The sequence below is a fragment of the Stenella coeruleoalba genome (genome assembly GCF_951394435.1).
Source record: "Stenella coeruleoalba genome assembly, chromosome: 6".
Taxonomy (NCBI): domain Eukaryota; kingdom Metazoa; phylum Chordata; class Mammalia; order Artiodactyla; family Delphinidae; genus Stenella; species Stenella coeruleoalba.
Genome location: NC_137151.1, coordinates 101201041 through 101224132, shown reverse-complemented (window position 1 = coordinate 101224132; position 23092 = coordinate 101201041). Strand labels below are relative to the sequence as shown.

The following is a 23092-nucleotide window of genomic DNA, read 5'->3' as shown; positions in this document are numbered from 1 at the left end:
TCTTACTTATTTTTGGAAAAGCTTCATTGATGACATTGACAGTCGTAAGTGATTTTAAGCAAGAAAGTGGATGCCATCCCCAGCCCACCTGATACACATGCTATTTTTCAAGATTAATCTGTAGGATTGTGCATGAAAGGCAGAAGTGGGGTAGAGACTGGCAATGGGAAAGGCAGTGAGGGAGGCTTCCTGGAAGCACGAGGTTGGTTATTTGTGATTTGGGCCCGTAGAGATTAGTGGCTTTGGGAGTGAAAAATAAAGGGCAGAAGGAGAAGTTCAACAGAAATGAAAAACAAACAAACAGCAACTTGGAAAACAGAATTTCTTCCAGTGGGAAGTGCTCAATCCACTCCATGGGAGACAAAACCAACGCTACTTACTGCTCTGGAGTCTGTGAGGGGCGACCGGACATGAAGCTGCGACATTCCTCAGGTGCAGAGGTCACCTGGCCTTTATCCACAATGCTTCCTGCCTCTGACCTGTGCAAGTGGTACATTCCACCAATCACAACATAGCAGGACACCACCTCCCAATACTTCATATACTTCATAAAGCAAAACACTTTGTTATAGACAACTTAAATGCCCTGCAAACCCTATACCATCATGAGTCTATGTCGGTATGGAACATATCCTACCATTTGAGTCATGACCTAGCTACCTTATTGCCTAAGGATACCACCATCATTGCAGACAGAGCCATTAACTACTGGCAGGATTTTAAGATTAGGTATTTCTTTTAATCTTTGTAAGTGGCAATTCTTATATAATAGGCATACAATAAATTCGTATTTATTAGAAGAAAAAATAATTGGGCATTGCTCAGCAATTTTTCTTTTGCCATGTTAAAAATATTAGTTGCTGAACAGGATGACACGGTATCAGTAATTGCTTTTCCTTTCTGGATAAGAATGTAAGTTAGCTATAGAAGGGACCAAAACACAGATAACATTTTACCACGTAATTAAGAGCTATGAAGTGTGGTTCAAGTGTATGAAAGTTTGGGATCAACTGAGCTCTGATTCATACAAAGGCAGCATTTATTTGACAGTAAACTCATTCCTTTTCTAATCTGTTGCTGGGCCACCACCAGTGATATCACTCGTACAAAAAATTATAGTTCCCCCATCCCTGTACTGGAGTTACAAACCACGTAGGAACCACACGGACAGTACAACAGAAGATTATATTCTACAGACATAGGCAAACCCTCATATTCAGAGAGCTCAAGCTTCCAACCTTTTGCCACCTCCAGGCTTAGATTCTGGTTCATTTTCCTCCACCTTTTTCCCTGGTGCCAACTTCTCAGCACTATCAAGCAAAGCACTGAGGGCCACTCTCCTGAAGACATTCCCATGGGCCTCTTTGATAAACTGGACCAGCTGACGGATGTCACAATACAGCCCCTGTTTGGAGGCCAGAAAGAAAGTGCGGGGAAAGATAGCTGTGATTGAATAGTGTCCACAGAAAGAGGGGTAGAAGGTAATTCCTTGGATCTAGATGAGCATTGGAATCATAAGAAGAAAACATATTACTACAGTGAAACCAACGGTATCCTGTCCCTCCATTGTTCCTATGGTACCATTACCAAGAACCTTGCCCATCATCCTTAGTATGAAAAAAGATGGTTACCATGCTTCATATTCAGAAAGTTGGCTGTATCATTAGAAAGACATCAATTTACACTTTTAACCACTGGATTCCCAAGCTTTTAATTTTCTCTCTTAATTGTGACTTCTGAAGAGATGCCTGCAAAAAAAAGGCAATCAGAATTTTGTCTAGACTAGAGATTTCAGTCTCTGTTCAGCTTCTCCAAAGTTTCTGCATCACTGTGATAAAATATGCTAAGTCCTCTAGATACTTCCAACAGAGCCTGATATTCAAGGATGATCCATTTTGCTTCACAGATTTAACAAATAATATGTATGTTGTCACCCATTTGAACATGAGCTTGACTATGGACTTAAGATGATACAGGGCTGTTAAAACCAACATATTAGTGATTCAACTTTTAATGCAGGACTTTTATTTTAAAGATATTAAGCTTTGCATTCAGCATTTCCCCCACTCTCTTCTCTCTTTAAGAAGGTAGTTATTGGGCTTCCCTGGTGGCGCAGTGGTTGAGAGTCCGCCTGCCGATGCAGGGGACACGGGTTCATGCCCCGGTCCGGGAAGATCCCACAAGATCCCACGTGCGGCGGAGCAGCTGGGCCCATGAGCTATGGCCGCTGAGCCTGCGCGTCTGGAGCCTGTGCTCCGCAACGGGAGAGGACACAACAGTGAGAGGCCCGCGTACCGCAAAAAAAAAAAAAAAAAAAAAAAAAAAGGTAGTTACTTATATTCTTTGTCTTAGGAAAAGTTCATGACAAAGCAGAACAGAGAAGCCTACAAAACACTTATCTTATAACCCTTTTGGGTTTCAGAACCTAAGACCACTGGGACAATTATGCCTATGATGTTTAGAAAAGCAGAAGGAAGAACTACTAAGGAAAACATAGAATGTCCTTTGGATCCTGTGGGCAGCAAGGCCCTATGCTCTCACTCTGCAATTTGGTGGCTCCTCCATGGAAGGCAAGGCCCCAGAAAGCAAGGGTTCCAAACTCACCAGAGAGCCCATCCCTAAGCAGCAGAGAGTACTACGTGAACTAATAAGCATGACTGATTGAAACCAACGGAGCCTCACCAGGCGTTGGGTCCTACCTAAGACTTGGGGATCTTTGCACTACTCTGTGAGGTGGGGAGACCCATGAATGACTGAGATTCAACTTCCAGCCATTCTGGTGGAATGGGGGTCCAAAGCCAAACTTAAGTTGATTTAAAGATAATTAAGAAATATAGTATCTCTTCTATACACGAGTTTGTAGGTTAAGACTTATAAGAGCTTGCATATACTATAATCAACTTGTCAAATTACTTCTTGCCATGACCAAACTGAAGGCACGGATGGTACCCAAGTTATTCACAAACTCCAAGAACCTTGCTAGGATGGCTTCAACAATCAGCAAAATTAAATTCCTTTTCATTTGGGGTTTTGTTCTGTTTATCTCAAGTTAAGTGAATACATAGTTTCAGTGGTTTAGAGTAGCTTAAGACCATTTCTTTGATTTAGATAGATTAGCAGATAGTGTCCATATGTGTAAATGGGCTGATTTCTGCATAGGAGTCATTGTATCTAACAGATCGGTAAGACAGAGAAATGCTTCTTTATTCCTCGGAGAGACCTGAATTCATCTAGTCATATCAGATGTCTCAGTCTTCATCCACATTTTCCTATCCCAAACCACAATCTCCTTAGTAGCAATTAAACGCTAACCTTTTATAGCCTGGCTCTCTGTACCTGTGGCTTCAGTGGTTTAATTAACAGTCTTTGTCTTTTTGAAGAGTAGCTAAAAGATTACAGTGTTCGATAAAAGAAGGCAAAACCCATTTCAGCAGCATATTTGCATTAATTTTTAAAGTAAGCATGGTTTCAAACAAAAGCTTGGTATAACTTTCTTTAATATTTCATGAGCCAACACGCTGGGCTCTAGCACCTTCTCTCTGAAGGGCTCTTAAGTACCTAGCAACGATCTCAGCAACTACCACAGAACCTCTGAGATGGAAGAGATAATCCACTTTGCAGGTAGGATAACAAGTAACGGAGGAGAAATGTGTTGCTGAGTTTCTACTGAGAGTTACTGGTGACACTGAGAAAATAGATATTTTAACTTTAAAAGTTTTAGACTTCACTTCTCTTTCTCAAGGCCACGGCACGAGACTGAGAACTCCTGTGGGAAGAAGAGGTGAGCTTCTCACCAGATTCTCAGGGCTGTGCAATTCATGAGTAGTTGAAGCGCAGCGTGTGATGAGGGATTTAAACATGGCGCTGACGATGACGCCTTCCACATTTTGGGCTGTGGATTTGTTGTCCACCGTGGTGAAGTTATTTCCAAACCCAGCCTTGTCTGGAATGCAAAGGCACCAATTAAAGGCAGTGTTTCCATTCAGCTACATAGTTTAAAGAAGTAATGAAGTACTCCAGGACTTACTGAAGGGCTACACAAAATACAGAAACAGAGGACTGAGGATACTCCCGGTTTGATCATCTCTATGAGGACTTAAAGATAAACAACTCATAGTCTCCTTCAGAGTCTTTACTATGACACATTCCAGCACTTTGAGAAATGTTTTCATTGATAACTCTTAGCAACAAAAAGAGGATCAACTGTTGACCCTATGAAAGTCTTTTAAACCTAAGTAGTTTTCAAATAGGTGATCACGTAAAAAAATATATGGTTTACTGAATGGTCCCTCAGTGGAGACAGACTTAATTTGATTTGGCTTTTTTGGTGGTGAAGAAGGCTGGCTTCTCACTGGAAACTGTTCAGTCTGTGAGAAGCGGAGTGAGGTTGGGCTGACCAGGGGAGCCGGCAGGGGGAGAAGAGGGGGGACAGGGCCCTGCAGAGGAATTCATGCCAGCACTGGAAACAGAAAAGACTGAGTCTGGCCAAGAGCTGCACAAGGCTTCTAGCAGCTTCTAGGGAGTCCAGAGACTCCACAGCCACATGAATTGGAAAAATCTACCACCTCCCTCGGATCCGCCTTCTTATAACTCATTCACACATGAAACGCCAGTGAACTGAGGCCATCACCCTATGTGGCATTTTAGGCCACTTTTTCACATTTCCATGGACACGTTCTGTGGCCTTGCCAGGGTATTCCTCATAGCTTGCGAGCCACCTGTGGACTGTAGGGGCAGGATATGTGCAGCTCCAAGGCTGGTCAGATAGGGATGTGTGTCTCTGGCTGGCTGATTCATCGTGAGCCACTTTAATGTCTCAAGAATTCCAAAGGGAATTCATCACTTTAAAGGAACAGACCTTATTACCAACCTCTCACTGTCTGTGTCAATGGGCCGCGGATTCTCTTTAGATTTTACATTACAGAAAGAAATGTTTTAGTCCATTCTTATAGTTTCTATCTCAAATAGGTTAAAAAGGAGGAAAAAAAAAGTTTGTAATCAAGAATTTCTCTTGCAGTACCTCAACTACAATTCTCACTTCATTGATTTATAAATTTGTTGTGTGCTTGGTTTAAAATAATTTCAATAACATAGATTATTTCAGGGATTCTATAGGGAACAATATTTTCCTTTAATGTGAAAACCAAACAATAAAGCCTGGGGTACGAACAGAAAAACTGTTTCTAAATCCATCACAAATAAAAGGGGGAGTGGCATGAATTGGGGGGTTGGGATTGACATAGACACACTACTATGTATAAAATAGATAACTAATGAGTACCTACTGTCTAGCACAGTGAACTCTACTCAGTGCTCTGTGGTGACCTAACTGGGAAAGAAATCCAAAAAAGAGAGAATATCTGTATACATATAGCTGATTCACTTTGCTGTACAGTGGAAATTAATACAACATTGTAAAGCAACTATACTCCAATAAAAATTAAAAAGAAAAAAGATTATGAAAGCAGGAAAAATAAATAAATCCATCAAATATAGCTCCATTATAAATTAATCAACCACTATCACACATATACTATATAAAAAATAACAGCCTATACTAAGAAGTTATTTCTTCCCAGACTCTAATTAAAATGTATATTTTACTCAATCAGGCTTCATACATCACCTTCATTTCATTACTGCATTTGCATTCAAGTGGTATTGGAGGTGTTCATGTATTATGGATGCCATTCGTGTTCACTGGTTGTGCCCTGTAATATAGGTCTCTATACTGGAGTTTTCCTAAAGCCATGAAGCTATAGTTTATGAGCCTATCTATAGATCCCTTTGCCCATTCTTTTTAAAATTCAGTATATGTGTATATCAAAATTATGTTACTACTATGTTTACTGTCATGTTTTTTTTTTTTCCTTTCCTATTTTATTTTGTGAAAAAATCACCAAGCACTATGCCTGGCTCATTTCATACTTGTTGAACTAATGAATATAGTTCTTTGTTCCTTGATCCTTGCCTCAGAAGTCATATGACAGAAAGTCACGGGAGAGAGAGGAGTGCCATGAGTAGAGCGTAAGGATAGAGGGGCTACAGGTGAGGGTGCCGCAGCTTTTCCAAATTCCCCTCTGCTGAGCTAAGTTGTCCTCAGAAAGCCTCTAAAGTGTGTCAAAGATGATGTACAAGCTTCTCGTGTTCATATTTTATTACACACACGATGCACACGCACACAGGTATCTTTTCCTCTCCATTCTACCCCTGGAAATTTAGGGTGTCTCTGAAATGCTACCTGCTTTACCTCCCAGCGAGTTCTCCTAGAACTCGGTACAGCTTTACTTACTGTCGGTGACCGGCTCCATACAGAATCCTAGCAGAGCATGCAAGAAGTCCACTACGTTATTGAGAGAGTCTTTGTTCACATAGTCCCTCATGGTTTGTCGGAACTGCATCTTATCTAGCTTGTATAACTTAGTGAGGCAGTTCTGGGCCTGCAAGGAAGGAAGAAAAGTGAAGAAGTCACAGGTACCCGCTTAAGCTACAGGGACACCAGTGGTCTGCGACAGAAGCCCTCAAAAGGCAAGCATTTCCATCCATCCCTGCCGGCTGCTGCCCACCAACCCTGCCAGCCCCTCCTGTCTGAGAATGCATTGGGCAGAGACAGGCTGAGCAGTACTAGGTATATGACTTGGAGAAGGGCTGCTCCTCAGGAGAAACCCCAAACTAGGGGCTAGTGCTGTCCCAGAAGGAGCTCAGTATTTTTGCCAAGATCAAGATTTTAAGATCTCAAGGAAAAACTTAAAGTGTAAAATTTAGGTAGGTGATAGGATTGGTCATCAAGGTTTAGAAAACCTCAAAGGGTTTGTGCCATGGGAAGGAGCAGGCCACTCCCATGCTCAGCTGTCTTGAATTTAAGTAGATTTAACGGATGGTGTGACTGGGCTGTAGGAAGTGCTTTGTCCAGAGTCCTCTTATATGGTCAGGAGGGAAGGATCTTTGAAACATGAAAGAGGCATAAAATAAAGGCAAGTCTAGTTTGTTGATTTTTGTGTCTGCTTCTGAATGTGGAAGTTTGGTATTTAAATAGAAGTTGGTCTTCAGGATATGAAAAGCAATTGACCATTCACTAGGCCCTGCTACTCAAAAATATATTTCTTATGATCCAGCAAATAATTTTGCCATCTAGCAAAGGAAAAGGAAGTAATCCCCACCATCAGAACAAATAAAATCACATTCATTGGTTGGAGAAGGCCACAGACAGGATGCGCTAATACTATCTGAGACCCTTAGTGGTCTCCCTAACCCTCTCTTACTACTGAGAGAAAAATCACATTTGTGCAGTGCTTTGCTGTTAAAAATGCATTTCTTGCTTGTAAGTGCATAACGACATTGGACTTTCACACCTTCTCTGTGATTTGAAGAGTTTCCCTATATTACAGCAGAAGAAACTGAGACTCAAAGAAGTCAAGGACTTTGCCCAAGTTGATACACCAAGTTTCACAGCAGAGCCAAAATTAGAAGCCAGGGTCTTACCTCCTCATAGTGGTTATTTCTCCTATGATATAATAGTCACATGAATAGTTTAGATAGTGATTGTTGGGGAAAATGTATCTAGATAACACCTACTTTGAAAAAAGATTTAAGATGACCAATAATAGAGATTAGTTGATATCTTGTGGAGAACAAGATCATCATAAAAAAGAAAGTCCTTAACAATGGAATGAAATCGGAAAATGATAAGAGAGAACTCTGGGTTGAGGGGAAAAAGCTAAAGATCAAATGGGAGGGGACTTCCCTGGTGGCGCAGCGATTAAGAATCCGCTTGCCAATGCAGGGGACACGGGTTCAAGCCCTGGTCTGGGAAGATCCCACATACTGTGGAGCAACTAAGCCCGTGCGCCACAACTACTGAGCCTGCACGCCACAACTACTGAAGCCCGTGCACCTAGAGTCCGTGCACTGCAACAAGAGAAGCCACTGCGATGAGAAGCCTGCGCACCACAACGAAGAGTAGCCCCTGCTTGCCGCAATTAGAGAAAGCCCACGGGCAGCAACGAAGACCCAATGCAGACAAAAATAAATAAAATAAATTTTAAAAAAATAAAGAAGGGAGGGGTGGCTGGGTGAGGACAACCTTAAAGGAGGATAGAGAAATTTGGACAATCAGACAGAAGCAAGGAAGTTACATCCCTGAGAAAGCAGTCCCTGAGAACTGGGACTTATTGATGGGCCTTAATGGTGGCCCAGAAGAAAATTTAAGTTACATGACCATTTTGACAAATCAAGGCCCAGAGAAAGATTCTTGGAAAACTCGAGAGGAAAAAGGAAGATTATAAAAGGTTGAAAACTGTAATTAGCAATAGGCATCCTGGTGTGACCTTGTTATAGTCTCTCCATCTGTATCACAAAGTCAGGCGGATTGATTTTTTTTTCTTCCATTTTTCCTTTACTCGGTCATAGAAGATTGGGAAATTAGGTGTTAACCAGAGGTTACTGGTTGCTAGCTGTAAAGCAAGCTTCTCTTCTTATAAAATAAATGATTCTTGCTATAAAATGAAGCCTGTAAAGTACTTCTTGCTTCTCTGTAAAATACACCAAAAAATGCATTGTTTCAAATCTGCTCTTTAGAGGCTATTAGGACGTCTGAATGAGTTCAATCAGAAGTTTAAGCAAGAAACAGAATATCAAACCATAAGCATTTTGATTCTGAATGAATATTTTAAACTTCTCCAAGAGATATAAAGAGTGAATTCCCTTTCAATAATTTGGGACAAGCTAATGATTAAACTATCCCAGGAAACATGCTGGAATTGCTAGGCACTTTGATGAACATCATTGCAGTACTAATCTGTTTATTAAAAAAATAAAATATAGAGGACCTGATCTGGTAGAGGTAAGAAATATCTTTAATATATTAAAAGTAACTTCTGACAATCTAATGCCAGAGAAATCTGGAAATATCTAGCTTCCTGAATTAGACATTCCCAGGGAATATTGCTCAAATTTCTCTCTCGGGGCTTCCCTGGTGGCGCAGTGGTTGAGAGTCCGCCTGCCGATGCAGGGGACACGGGTTCGTGCCCCGGTCCGGGAAGATCCCACATGCCGCGGAGCGGCTGGGCCCGTGAGCCATGGCCGCTGAGCCTACACGTCCGGAGCCTGTGCTCCGCAACGGGAGAGGCCACAACAGTGAGAGGCCCGTGTACCGCAAAAAAAAAAAAAAAAAACTTCCCTCTTGGACAAGGTGTTTACTAAGCATGGACAAGTAAGTATAATCCCTATAGTGAGTACTGAACTGGGCTACTAGAGAATAGAGGTATTGCCACGTAAATCGACAAAGTTGAGAAGGCAGGTAGAAAACTGGACATCCTGACAGGAAATATTCAGTACTCTTGAGGAAAGAACACATGGTGATTAAGCAGTAACAACAGCCTCTCAAGTGGTTTCTGATCCAACTAGTCCTACCTTCTCCTATTCTAGAAAGACAGGTTCTGATGTCAAAACGAGTTTATACCTCCAACTACAGCATGACACTTCCTTTTATATTTTGATGCTTGATTTCATAGAATTAGTTTTCTGCATGAGGAGTGATGTGGTTTTAGCCTTGAAGGCGTTTATTCATACTGTGAGAGAATAAAAATCAAAGATCAAAAATCACACACACATGTGCAGAGATGGGGGCAATGTCAGCTTTCTACTGCCTTATTACTTATTATTTTGATTTCTTAAAATTTGGGGCCTCAAAATCTAGATCTTGGTCAAAGTTTTCAAGTTTCAGAATTTAGAAGTTAATTACTACGAATAAAACTCCCCCATGCAGATAATTAATATAATACAACACAAGCGAATATAAACGAAAGAGAATGATATACAGATGGATAGATAGGTAGATGATAGATTAGGAAAGTAACCCAGCATGCTAAGGCTGTGTGAACGTTTCACGACAAAACCTAATACCAAGGAAAAATGGGCTGGCATTAGACTTTGGCATGATCCTAAAACTCTGCTAAGATATGCCAAAAGGTTTCCTGGTCTCAAATTTGCATCAACCCCTTATTTTTAAGGGAATGTTTTCTTATTATTTCAGTTCAAGAGTATGTATGAGGGCAACTGTTGCAGTTTGGACTTGTTGTGGAGGTGGGTTAGTGCTCAAGTCTTAAGTGAACAGTAGTCATCAGTGGAGGCAAATGAAAATGAGCTGGAATTACATTTCCATGTTCCATTACAGAATTATGCTTTGCAAGCCTGAGCGCAGAGTTTCAAGTTTCACACAGTTCAAAGAGATATGATCTCAAATATTTAGTAGTCAAGGTTCATTCTCAAACAAAGCAGCCAGAAAATGACTGGCCACTTTTGTAGTCCTATTTTGTCCCAATAAGGGCCATTTTCCATATCTAAGAACAACAGACCAAGTCCTAAACTTTGATCCCTTTTTCTAATATAACGTATGATTCCATAGTGCCCAGGCAGGTGATAAAAAGTTATTTGCCACGGACTATCAGAAGCTTGCTAAATGTATTCATTTTTGCAACGTTCTTTCAAACTCGAATTCACATGTTCCAATTATACACTCTTTTACCAGTTGGGAGTTGGCCTGCCCAGGCTGGAGGCAGAAGTGGTTTTCCCAATTAAACTTTCCTAAGCCTGGGTTTTAGATGTCTTTGAGATATCTTGTGGGAATCCTCCCACCTTAAGACAGCATTAATTACCCTTACAAAATACAGTATTCTTCAGGGAACACTGACCCTCATTGTCAAAGGACTCATGCCTAATTTGGAGGGAGGGAAGAAGAAGAGGAAATGGAATCTACTTTAGTTCTCTTACATTCTCCCGGAATACCTGGTGTCTCAGACGATCCCCAGAGAGCCCTCGGTGTCCTTCTCCGCAACCATAGGCACATCCCAGAGACTTCACTATTTTGATGAGCATGGTTAGAGCAAGCCTATGGTTGCTGACAGGCGTACTTTCATCCTAGTACCCATGAACGAAAAAGAAAGAAGATTTGGTTCATTTAGTCACTAGGATTCTTTTGGTGCTAAGACTCTATTTTATTATTAAACCAAGTTTCTATGTTTTGCAGCAAGCCCCTGCAATTTGGGAAACAGAATTGTCAAGGGCTCAACAGGCAAGCTAGCTTTTCAAAACTCTAGAACGGACTTACGAGAAAGAAAATGTTTATGCATTTTGAACACCCTCTAGTGCTACAGGATATGAATGCAGACCTCTTTATTAGAAGACATGCTTTCGTATCCTCATTAGACTATCAGAATAACTGTCTAGAGAGAGACAGTGTGGACTATCAGTGATGAAAGCAAGTAGATTTTCCAGAAGGTACCCTCATCAGCAGCTTCTGTTAATATCACGAAGCAAGGATTATTGCTAAATTTCTGGAACTGATCAAAGTCTGAAACTGTGAAATCATGTGGCAATTTCTGACATTTTCAAAGGACTTTTCTAATTTTATACTTTCGTTATATTGTAATATTCATGCACAAGCAAAGAGAGAATATGTAAAAAAAACTGTAAATATTCAGCATGGTTCTTTGAGGCTAAATCGGAAGCCCTCCCGAAGTGAACTGTGAGAAGTGTTATCATCCTCTCTCTTGACTCATTTAATCCTTGCTCTTGGTGAAGAACATAGCTTCCAGAAAAATGAACTTTCTTGAATTATTTCCAAAGAAGCATAAGGAAACTGTTGCTAAGGAATGATGCAGATCCCAGCGTGGGAGTGCCATTACCTTCAGGAAGCTCCAACATTCCTCAGTCCTTCTAGCTACTTTCTGCTGTCAGCACAGCCACTGCGGACCTGAGAGTCCCGCTCCCGTTCCTTAATTGCGTATGACGGTAGGTAAATGAACTAATCTCTCTGTGCTTTAGTTTTCTCACCTGTGAATCGAGGCTCCTGATAGCTTCCCTTCCTACTTCATCAGCTTACTGTGCCAAACAAATGAAATAATGAATAAGAATTGCTCTGTAAATTGCGAAGGCCTTTTCCATCTTCATATGCTCAGGGTGATACATAAACTTTGGGGCCATCCACATAGAAAGTATACTCAAAAGCAGGGAGGGTGTGAAAGGGATGGGGGTTATCTAGACATCATGTGCTGTTCATTATGTGATGGGGTAGGCTCTCTGCTCCCCTAATGTTATATAATTGGTCCTTTTTTTTCTAACCAAATGCTCATGTACTGGATGTGGTGCTGGACTCCAGAGATGCCCCCTTCAGAACTGAACATTCATTCTCTGAGCCGCTGGGAGTATTGATGGATGATAGCTCTCAGGTGAGTCCCTCTCCAGGCATTGCCCTTAGCTAAAGAGACCTGCCTTGATCCAGGTTATGCTCTCCTCCTGGAAGCAGTCTGCCTCCAATGGCTGGTCAAAAGCATAAAGAGTGTGTGTGGGGAGGTGTGTGGAATAAAGCGGGCTCCCTTACTTCACCCGGGGATTACCTTGAAGAGCCATCCCATCTCTGGAGCTCCCTGTGTGATGGGCTGAAGTCTCTGTTACAACTACACTGCAATTCAACTTCTCTCTCTGCCCCCATCCTGCTTCTTTTACACCCCACAGACGTTGATCCTGAGCAGACACCCCAGGAAATCTCCTGTGTGCATATCTCCTTGTCTGAGTCTGTTTCTTGCGAACTCTACAGCTCAGATGCTTGTAAATGGAAGACTCAAACGTACACACACACAGATACATACATTTATTTATTTATACATGCGTACATACATACATACCAAATTCAGAAATGTTTTAAATTCAAATCTTAGCTCCATAACCTTGGGCAAGCTACTTAACCACTCTGTGCCCTACAAAATAAGAATCATAAAAATATGTATTTCACAGTTTGTGAGGTAAAACATGGAAGGCATGTAATAATAGCAAAACCAGTGTTAATTATTATTTCTAGGTGTGGGGCACTGCTATCTACTGGGGACACCATTGCGCAAATTAGAAAAGGCACTCCTCTCGGTGGATGAACTAGAAAAAGGTGAATCCTCTCGGTAGTTGCAGCCCTTGGGTAAACAGCTTGGTGAGCAGAGCTCAGACTGGATTTCAGTCCTGTCTGGACTCCTTAGGCGAGAGCCCTTGTGGAGTACACAGCCTGCACAGCCAAAGGTCACCCTGGGTAACGGCTGATTTGGAAGATTGACTTACATACATTTAAAAACTATTGATATCATATGTTCCTTTAAAGCAAATTCCTAGCTCCAAAAGCTTTTTGTAAATATCTATTTGTATTTCTTTGGACCTTCAGATGTCCTTGCGATTTTGGCTCCTCTAGCAGAAGACATTCAGAAAGTTGTATCCAGCTACAGGCAGAAATCAGGACAGATATTAAATAACATTTCAAGCTCTCAGTACCAGTTAGTGGCAAATATAGAAATAGAAATTAGATCTTCCTTTCTGAATTAATCAATTCCCGCATGCTCCTGGCATTACTAGGTTGCAAAATTAGATAAACCTCCTGATTCCACTGAAAATAACAGATGGGATAGAGGCAGAACAGACCTGTGTGACTCCCAAGTACAACGCATCTGACCTACGGTCAGGTATGATTTTATAAATTCTCTGTATTACAAAGAATATTATTCTTTAGAACTGACTAAAAAACATTTGTATCTTTGGTGGCTGTTTTGGAGAACACATTATCTGACTCCGTAAAATCCCATCCTGATTTGGTTAAAGTAGCATTTATATTATCAAGTAGCATTTATATTATCAAGTAGCATTTATATTATCAAGTTTCTAGTATGATAGCTAGATTTTAAATAGGTAAGAGACTTGCAGTTCTTTAATATGAAAGTAGATGAAAACACTACTTTGGGGACTTCCCTGGTAGCGCCGTGGATAAGACTCCGTACTCCCAATGAAGGGGGCTTGGGTTCGATCCCTGGTTGGGGAACTAGATTCCACATGCATGCCACAACTAAGAGTTTGTATGCCACAACTAAGGAGTCCACGTGCCGCAACTAAGGAGCCCGGGAGCTGCAACTAAGGAGCATGCTTGCCACAACTAAGACCTGGTGCAACCAAATAAATATTAAAAAAACAAAACCAAAAGAAATCCCCACTACTTGGGTGAAATTTTTGAACTAAAAACAAAAACAAAACAGAAACAAAATTCTAATAATGAACTTCAGAGATCCTCATAAACATAACAAAGTCCTCATCAATTTAGGGAATATCTAAGCTTTACTGATAAGAGCTTATCAAAATTTCACAACTTTAATTTTTTTCTATTTTCCCCTGAATATTATGACATAATAACATAGCACTATTCTCTCTTTGAGTGGCCACCTAAATTGACAGGTAAAAAAATTGAAAATTTAAGAATCTCACTGTTTGCTGTGTTTATAAATTTGGTCCTTATAACTTGTATTTGTTTGCTAATTCCTACATAACTGTTGATTGAATAATTCCTTAGATCTTAGCATTCAATATCAAATCCCTTGTGATCTATATCATCATTTAGATAATTTTCATCTACAGTGAGATCTGAGGAACCTTGGATTGTCTTCAGTGATGTTTGGGAAAGTAAGAAGTTGGGGACCTTAAGTACCAGAAGATTCTATTAGAATCGGAAAACATATACATGATTGAGGCAGGAGAAGAAATCCTAAAGAAAAGCTTAGGTTCAGGAACCTAAGAATATTGGGGCAGAAATAATTAGATCAGAGTCCACAAATATTGGGAAAAATAAGAGTAGACAATCAGGGAAGAAACAGAGATGATTAAATGCACATTAAACATGCATCGGGTAGGACTGGAAAGAGATGGAGAAAAAAATATAAAAGAGGAAAGAGCACTGAAACACTTATTCAAATGTAAAAACCTGATAGCCTACAAGAAAATAACAATTTATATTCTAGATAATATGTTGGTGGTAGAACTCTGTACAGTGAAATCTTGTACTTCTAAACACTTGGCCTGATGTGTAGATTGTCACCTGTTGGAGATTCAAATCTCTTGTTGATTTCAATTCCTTAATAGCATTTTCCAACTAAAACCCCAAATTGAAATCAGCATAAATTATATGGGTTTAAGCTATAGTAGTTCTTATTTAAAATTCAAATTAAAAGAGAAAACTAATTAATGACTTTAAGCACTGAGATCATAAATCAGGTGTTGTCAAGTCAAAGGGAATTAAATTCAGGAACAATCAGTAATAAGAAAGCTAAAGACAGCTGGAAGTGACACACTGATACATAAGAGAACCAAGGCTAGTCTTCCAAACCAACACCAGCAAAGCAACTAACTAAACAAAAATTTTCCCTTTCTTTCCCTTTACCTGTGATTGAAGCAGGCTACCTAAAAATGTGTTCCTTAAATCAAGAGAAAGAACTTTATTTAACTTTTTTCAGGAAAATTATACTGCTTATGATGGACTAAATGTTTGCATCTCCCCCAAATTCATATGTTGAAGCCCTAACCCCCCAGGGTGATGGCATTTGGAGATGTAGCCTTTGGGAAGTAAATTTTAGGGTTAAATGAGGTCATGAGAGTGGAGTCCTGGTACAATAGGATTAGTGCCCTTATAAGAAGAGACACTGGAGAGCTTGCTCTCTCTTTCTCTGCATGCACATAGAAAAAAGATGTCATGGGAGCACATAGCAAAATGGCAGCCACCTACAAGCCAAGAGAAGATGCTTCAGAATGAAATCTACCTTGCTGGCACCTTGATCTTGGACTTCTCAGCGTCCAGAACTGTGAGAAATAAATTTCTGTAGTTTAAGTCACCCAATCTATTGCATTTTGTTTTGACCGCCTAAGAAGACTAGAATGCCACTCCATTAGGTCAGACCCTGAAAGTTTTGAGAGAGGGACTGTTGTTGGCAGACTGAGAATTATGGCAATGTAGTGTATCTGAGATATTCTCTTGCAGAATTAACATGACCAGGGAATTCGTTCTAACACTGCTTGGATGGCAATGGCTTTTGAATGTAGGATACAATTTCACGTAACTGTTTTTACTAATACCTGCCGAGAACCTAATGAAGAGATTTCTAGACTCACCACTTTCATGCTCTAGTGACTAGTTGCTATTCTGAGTCAATAAATTGCTGGCAAGAAAGAATTGGAAAGAAATCAGGAACAACATTTCAAGAGGACACAAAATGTGGTCCAGTCATACCTTCTCTTGGTTCTTATCATTCTTCTCATGGGGGCCTCCTCCACCTCCACCTCCGTCACCTCCTCCATCTCCTCCATTACCACCTCTTCCTTCTTCTCCTCCTCCATCTCCAGCTCCACTAACTGAAGGGCCCCCAAATCCAGAGGTGGAACTTCCAGATACTCCTTTGAACTGGAACGTTCCCTCACTTGGTCTTTTTTCCACAGTCACATTCTCCTTGTTTTCACTCTTCTTTCTGTTCTTTTCTACACAGGGCACCACACCAAGTTGAAGCAAGCATTCCACGATGTTCAGTGCCACATCGCAGATGCGAGAACTGATGTCATGGTTAAGGACAAGATAAACAGCCTTCAGAACCACCTGGGGGAAGACAAAAGTAAACTGAGAGTGATTAAGTTACTTGAATTACCTCTTCCTAAATAGATTTGGTTATTCCATTTAATACATTTCCTTTAGGCTGTTCTATGCACTTAAGCATAAATAATTCAGGTAATTTTCAGATGATCTTATTAAGCTGCATTGGGACCTTGTGTATGTGCTTAATATAGAGTACAAATCACCCAAGGAATTAAAAATGTATAAGTGTGTTATATCACTTAAGGACTCTAAGACTTGCCATAATATAGACAGTTAATGGAGATAGCAAAACATAATGAATTAATGGGAGAGTAATTATTTGCCCAAATGGAAACTTGTTCAACTGATTTTTAAAATCAAAGTGTTTTAATTCCCTGCCAATAATGCTTTCTACCAATAATGGGTGAAGGGAAATGGTTTCCTTATGCACGTAATAGAGGAACATTTGCACATTCGCAATTGTATCATTATCTACATTCAATTTTAAAAGCAAAATATTTGCATGTTTAAATTATGTCCTTATATTGATTTTAAAATTTTAAATTATTTGCTGACACAGGTTCCCTAATGTGAAATTAAAAAATTGTGTGACATATATTTGTAAAATATAACAACCCTTTCATTTGCTAATAACCATAATTAAGACAGGCATTCTTGAGAATGCAGGTTTAAATGTTTTAATGGACTTCTGTTCATTTTCTCCTGCTCTATGGGTGGTTTATAGTCATGCTGCTTATATAACAAAAGGAAACAAACTGAGAATTTTTTATTTCCATTCTAGGAAAGAAGGACTTGGTGTGCGCGTGCACGCATACACACACATTTACTGTGTGTATTCAGGATTCATTAATGTTTTTCGATTATAAAATTATCCTGAGATCAGATCAAATCTAATGTAATGCTTAAGAAAAAAAGAAAAGAAAAGGTGCATCTAAGATGGGTGATACACTTGTGAAATTTTTTTAAAAAGGGTAGCTTTTTCAGGGACTTCCCTTGTGGCACAGTGGTTAAGACTCCACACTCCCAATGCAGGGGGCCGGTGTTCGATACTAGTCAGGGAACTAGATCCCACGTGTATGCCAAAACTAAGGAGGCCATGTGCCTCAACTAAGGAGCTGGCGAGCCGCAACTAAGGAGCCTGCCTGCCACAACTAAGACCCAGCACAACCAAATAAATAAATATTTTTTTTAAAGGGTAGATTTTTCGTTTAAAGGCTCAACATTTCTAAGAATTTATATGCACATTTTATTCAACATTGTCAAAACTGGGCCAAAGATTCAATATCTTTCAAGCTTCAGTAAGAAAAATTCTTGCTCCTTACAGAAAGATCAAGCATGCCATTCTTGTGGACAAAGTTATTGGTCCCATCAATATGTTCTGTGTCTTCCAAGTAGCTGTAGTTTATGCAGGAGTCTGTGAGGCTTCGAGGCAGGTTTGCACATGCCAGGGGTTCATGTGGCATCTCAGGTATAGGCACCTGGTTGCAGAGCTTCCTCATATGCTCACTGAAAAAGTCTGCATAGCCTACGTTAAATGACGCCAATGTGGTATTGAAGGTTGCAACTGTGATAGTGGAGATCTGGGATCGCACTAAAAAAAGGAAAGCAATGTCTTAGTTTTCCCCATATTAACCTACAACATCATGTTAGACAGTTATACTACTATTTAAATCATGACCACGATCACAGCATTAGCAGATATTTGACTAATAGTCTCAAAGCTATTCTCAACTCCCATGATGTTAAGTCATGTAATATCTGATAAACAATGAAGGCTATAGAAAATGTGAATTCTTAACTGGCTTCCTTGAGACCCAGGCTAGAATTTTTTGTCTAACAGGTGCATTTTACTCACTGTTAGATGACAGACCCTATTGGTATAGTTAAACTAGTTTGGTTGAAGTATTCCCCACAAGTAAATAGCTGTTAAAATATTTGGTTTTATCTAGTATATTTAGGTAACAGCAAACAAGAAATATTCTTTTTCACCTTTGCTTAAGAATAATGGAACATAGATTTGTGGTGGTAACTAACAGATGTCATCAAATACTTGAACTACAGCCCAGGGAAAAGAGGGACTAAATTTATGCTCATAGGTTAAGAGCACAGAATAAGAAACCCCCATCTTGGATCCCATCCAGAGACACACATTTGCTCCACAGAAAGCACAAAATAGCGGCTGTCTGGAAAGGGAATAGGTGGTCTTGGAAGGCAGGGACTTTCCTCCCACAGAAAGTGGACAAGCCCTTCAGAGGGACATCACAGATGCCCTCAAGTTTCTCCAAGCTCTGTAGGTCTATGCTCTTTTGAAAACAACCATGAATGGCTTGCCCTTGCTTTCCCTGAGAGGCATGGTGTTCATAGTGTGCTATCCAATAGCTCTTGCTACTGAGGAAATTTTAAGAATGGCTCACAAGTAAATTATCAAGCAATATAATACACGAATGCAATTTTTCAAAAAAGCACACGGAGCCAGATTACAATGAAAATGGAACATGGAATAAAAACAGGAAACGGAACCTGGACGCCCACCTGCAGCGGCCGCCTCCAACCCACCTTCCTTGACGGTGTTTTCCCCATGGCTGTTGGAGTGGTCCGGCAGGTCGCCCACCAACGTGTGATGAGAGTGGGAGTGCCTGCCGCTCAGGCTCTCCATCTCAGTGGCCGCGTCCGAGCTGCCCCGCCGGGTAAATTTCCCTGAGATGGACAAGAGCACCACAAGAGGGTTTGAAAATCTGAAAGATTCTCTGCCAAGATTCTGTCTGTCCAAAGGACAGCAGTGATAGTGAGGGGATATTAGGCAGTATGTGAGGCACAGCCGACTAGCCTGCCTTGGGAACATTCAGGGTCGAGATGATTGATGACGCTGCCTGTGATAAGGTCAGCCCCAATCTAAGCCAAATGTCAGAAACCATCTGTTCGGCCCCCGCTAGCTGTCAGCTCTTGCTTTTAAGCTGGGCTTCGTAATATGACATCCAGAAAGATAAAAAAAAAAAAAAGCTCCTTTTTCTTTTCGTTACATCTTCCTATTTTAATATCTGAGTTAAAGGGAAGTCTGCCTTTGGATTCACAATGAAAGTTAATGCACAGAACCCTCTAAGGCCATGTGTCCACATCAAGAATGATCTAATATAGAAAACTTGCGGTTGCCAAGGTGGAGGGGGTGGAGGAGGGGAGAGAAGGAATGGGAATTGGGGATGAGCAGAGGCAAACTATTATATATAGGATGGATAAAGAACATCCTACTGTACAGCACAGGAAACTACAGTCAATATCCTGTGACAAATCGTAATGGAAAAGAATATGAAAAAGAATATCTATATATCTATATATATCTGAGTCACTTTGCTGTACAGAAGAAACACAATATTGTATATCAACTATACTTCAATAAAATAAAATCATTGAACTATAGAATGATCTAAGAAATAGGGCTATGACCTGTCTAATTAAACAGGATTGCTGCATAATTCAATTATCTGCATTTCTTTGGCTATGAAGACACAGCATTATTTTGGTCCTGGGGAGCCTGTATTTGGGCCCAAATTCCTTGACTAAACTGTTCAAGAAAGATCCACATTTCCCTGGGAGCCCTAGATCCAGATTTCTAAACAGGTCACTGAAGCTCTGCCCTACTTTGGAAGGTCTTTGTGGTCACCTAAAATGGTGGTTTGCCAGCTTCCTTTTTCCATGCCTCGCCTGTCTTCTCCAAGCCCGGAGAAACTTCCGAAGGAGAATGCGCTGCAGGTGGGGGACACATCCAGGTGGTCCTCGTGCAGCAGGAATGGCACTCCCATTCTCCGAGGCCGCCTCTTCCCCGCGTGGTGGAATGGGATGGAACCTTTTCTCTCTCTGTCTTCTTTGCGGCTCTTGAACTACAGAAATGAGATGTGAAGGGTCAGGCACAGGGCAAAGGCAAGGTTACAGTTTGCTTCCCAAAGGGCTCCATGACCTGGGGTAAAATACAGGAAAAGGAGACCTGGAAAGTCACTGAATGGCATCCAATAGAGATGGAAGAAATTTCTACAATGTGTCAAAAGAGTGAAAGAAACTAAGGAAAAGATAATGTATTTCCTGGGTTTTTTTTTCTTTTGCTGGGTTGGGTTTGAGGAGTGCTTCTCAAAGTGTAGTTCCTAGACCAGCAGCATCAGTGTCTGGGAAACTGTCAGAAATGCAGATTTTCAGGTTCAACCCCAGACATACCGGATCAGAGACCAAAAAGGGGAAACCAGCAATGTGTTTTCATAAGCCCTGTAGGTGATTCTGATGCTTGGTAAAACTTGAGAAGCCCTGGATTAGAGTATAGGATCCCTGAGCCATCACTTGGATCAGCCAGTCTTTTTCTGTTCCATTTCTCCAGACTGAGATACATTGTTTCAACCAAACAACTTCATATGTGCGCCTCTGCCCATAAGGAGAGGCAACTCTATTACTCCTACCAGTCAAATAAGTTCAAGGTCCAGTATAACTAAGAGTTTATTGCTTGGAAATCTTTTAAAATATATCGACGTCTGGGCCTAACCTTCAGCAATTGTGACTTAATAGGTGTGGGGTCAGGCCTGGGCACTTGAATTTTTTTAAGTTCTGCAGATTCTCATGTGCAGCCAGTATGGAAAACCTCTTTTGCCCCCACTGATTGACATTTTTAGAAAAACTACAGCCATTGCTTATTACTACATCATCAATGAAGGCAGAGCACTGCTTGTGTGGCAACACTCTGAGTTCATAGATAGGTTGTTAATTCTGTGTTATTCATTGACATAAACCAGTCATTTTGCAAAAGAGAAAAATAAGCCATCACATATATTATTCTACATGTATTATTTTCTATTTGATTAGCTCCATTCACTTATAAAATAGAGAGGTGAAGTGTGGATTCATAAGAGCATGAATTACTTAGTTAGAAGACCTAGTTTTGAGTTTGGACTCAACCTTTCAAAAACTACATAAAGTCTCATTTCATTTCATATTTTTTTTGAGAATAATAATTAACATTTATTGAGTACTTGCTGAGTACCAGGCACAATAAAGACTTTACATGCATTATCTCAATCCTCATAACCTTTTGAGGTAAGTATATTATGTACCCATTTATAGATGAAGAAACCAATATCATTTTGCCAGTATCGCATAGGTAGAAAGTGGTAGGGTTGGAATTTGAACCCCAGTCAACTGACTCCCAAGTCAGTTTATTTGCACAAAGACTCCACCTTTAATTTCCCACCTTTAGGGTTCTAGCTTCTTATGGATGTTCAATAAATGTTTATTGAATGGAAACCTACACTGTCATTCACAAAGAGAAGTGATGGTCATAAACCTAGGGATCAGTTATAAGGATTTACTACTTCATCAACAAACTTGGTTTGTCCATTGCCTTTAAAACAGAGATGATTTCAAGAATAAATGTTCCATGATGATCCCAACACTTTAAGAACTGCAGTAAGACCCAGTTTCTTAGGTGTAAATTGTGGAGAATAAAAATCTCATTGGAGGACTTCCCTGGTGGTACAGTGCTTAAGAATCCGCCTGCCAATGCAGGGGACACGGGTTCGAGCCCTGGTCCGGGAAGATCCCACATGCTGCGGAGCAACTAAGCCCGTGCACCTCAACTACTGAGCCTGCACTCTAGAGCCCGTGAGCCACAACTACTGAGCCTGTGTGCCACAACTACTGAAGCCCGTGCACCTAGAGCCTGTGCTCCACAACAAGAGAAGCCACCACAATGAGAAGCCTGCTCACTGCAACGAAGAGTAGCCCCCGCTCACCACGACTAGAGAAAGCCCGCGCGCAGCAACAAAGACCCAACATAGCCAAAAATAAATAAATAAATAATAAATAAATTAAAAAGAAAACAACAAAACAGACCTTAGGGGAAAAAAATCTCATTGGATTAAATGAGAATTATTTATATAAAGTGCTAGGTAAAATGAGAATGAGCCATACAAATGTCAGTTACCATTACTGCTACTACAACCTTGTCCATAACCACACGACTAAAAGCACTTTACACACATCATCAGGATTGAATTCTGTAACAACCCCACATGACATGTAGAATGGGAAGTACTCATGCACAGGAGGGACTTGCCCAAGGTCATGCTGCCCAAGGTCATGCTGCCAGCCAGTGCTATAATTGGGAGTGGACCTCTGTTCTGAAGTCCTTCCCCATCCCACCCAACTCTGCAGCATGATCAGAAGCACCTCATGCTCCACTGTGTATTTTTTTTTTTATTACCAAAATGCAAAGAACATAAATGGTTCTACTCACCTTCTTAAAAATGTTCATGCCAAGGTCTGAAGAAAGATCCGGGACTGCAGACCTACGTAGGTTGGTCAATGAAACTCTGGAAAAAGCCTCAGAGCTGAGAGATTTTTCCTCTTCATTACACTTCATGGTGAGATCCTTAGTAGACAATAAAGGTAGATTAATGATCAAGGACTTAGAGATATATTTCATATTAATTGTAACTTCTGTTTGGAGTTTCAACAGTGAGACTACAAAGTTCCAGATTTAGGAAAGCTAAGAAAATAAGGAGGGGACAGGTATCTCTTTTTCTCTTTCTATTAAAAAAAAAAAGTATTTTTACATTTAATGATTCACCAGAGGAGATATTCACTTTGGGCAGAATCATCTATTACTAAAACAGAGCATAT

General features: G+C 40.5%; 1 protein-coding gene across 5 annotated transcripts in view; it reads right to left on the bottom strand.

Annotated features, from left to right (window-relative positions):
• Positions 1-23092, bottom strand: part of UNC80 (unc-80 homolog, NALCN channel complex subunit) — a 239222-nt gene that overhangs the window by 176196 nt on the left and 39934 nt on the right. For 4 of the 5 annotated variants that reach the window (XM_079924681.1, XM_079924684.1, XM_079924682.1 and 1 more), the window contains exons 9-18: positions 22707-22841; positions 20097-20313; positions 18995-19135; positions 17761-18029; positions 16082-16441; positions 10771-10917; positions 6293-6440; positions 3795-3943; positions 1239-1405; positions 381-479 (exon numbers count right to left, since the gene is read on the bottom strand). In XM_079924681.1, coding sequence (XP_079780807.1) covers positions 381-479; positions 1239-1405; positions 3795-3943; positions 6293-6440; positions 10771-10917; positions 16082-16441; positions 17761-18029; positions 18995-19135; positions 20097-20313; positions 22707-22841 — 1832 coding nt within the window. The remainder of the gene's footprint in view (positions 1-380; positions 480-1238; positions 1406-3794; positions 3944-6292; positions 6441-10770; positions 10918-16081; positions 16442-17760; positions 18030-18994; positions 19136-20096; positions 20314-22706; positions 22842-23092) is intronic. The other variant, XM_079924685.1, reaches the window with a different exon arrangement.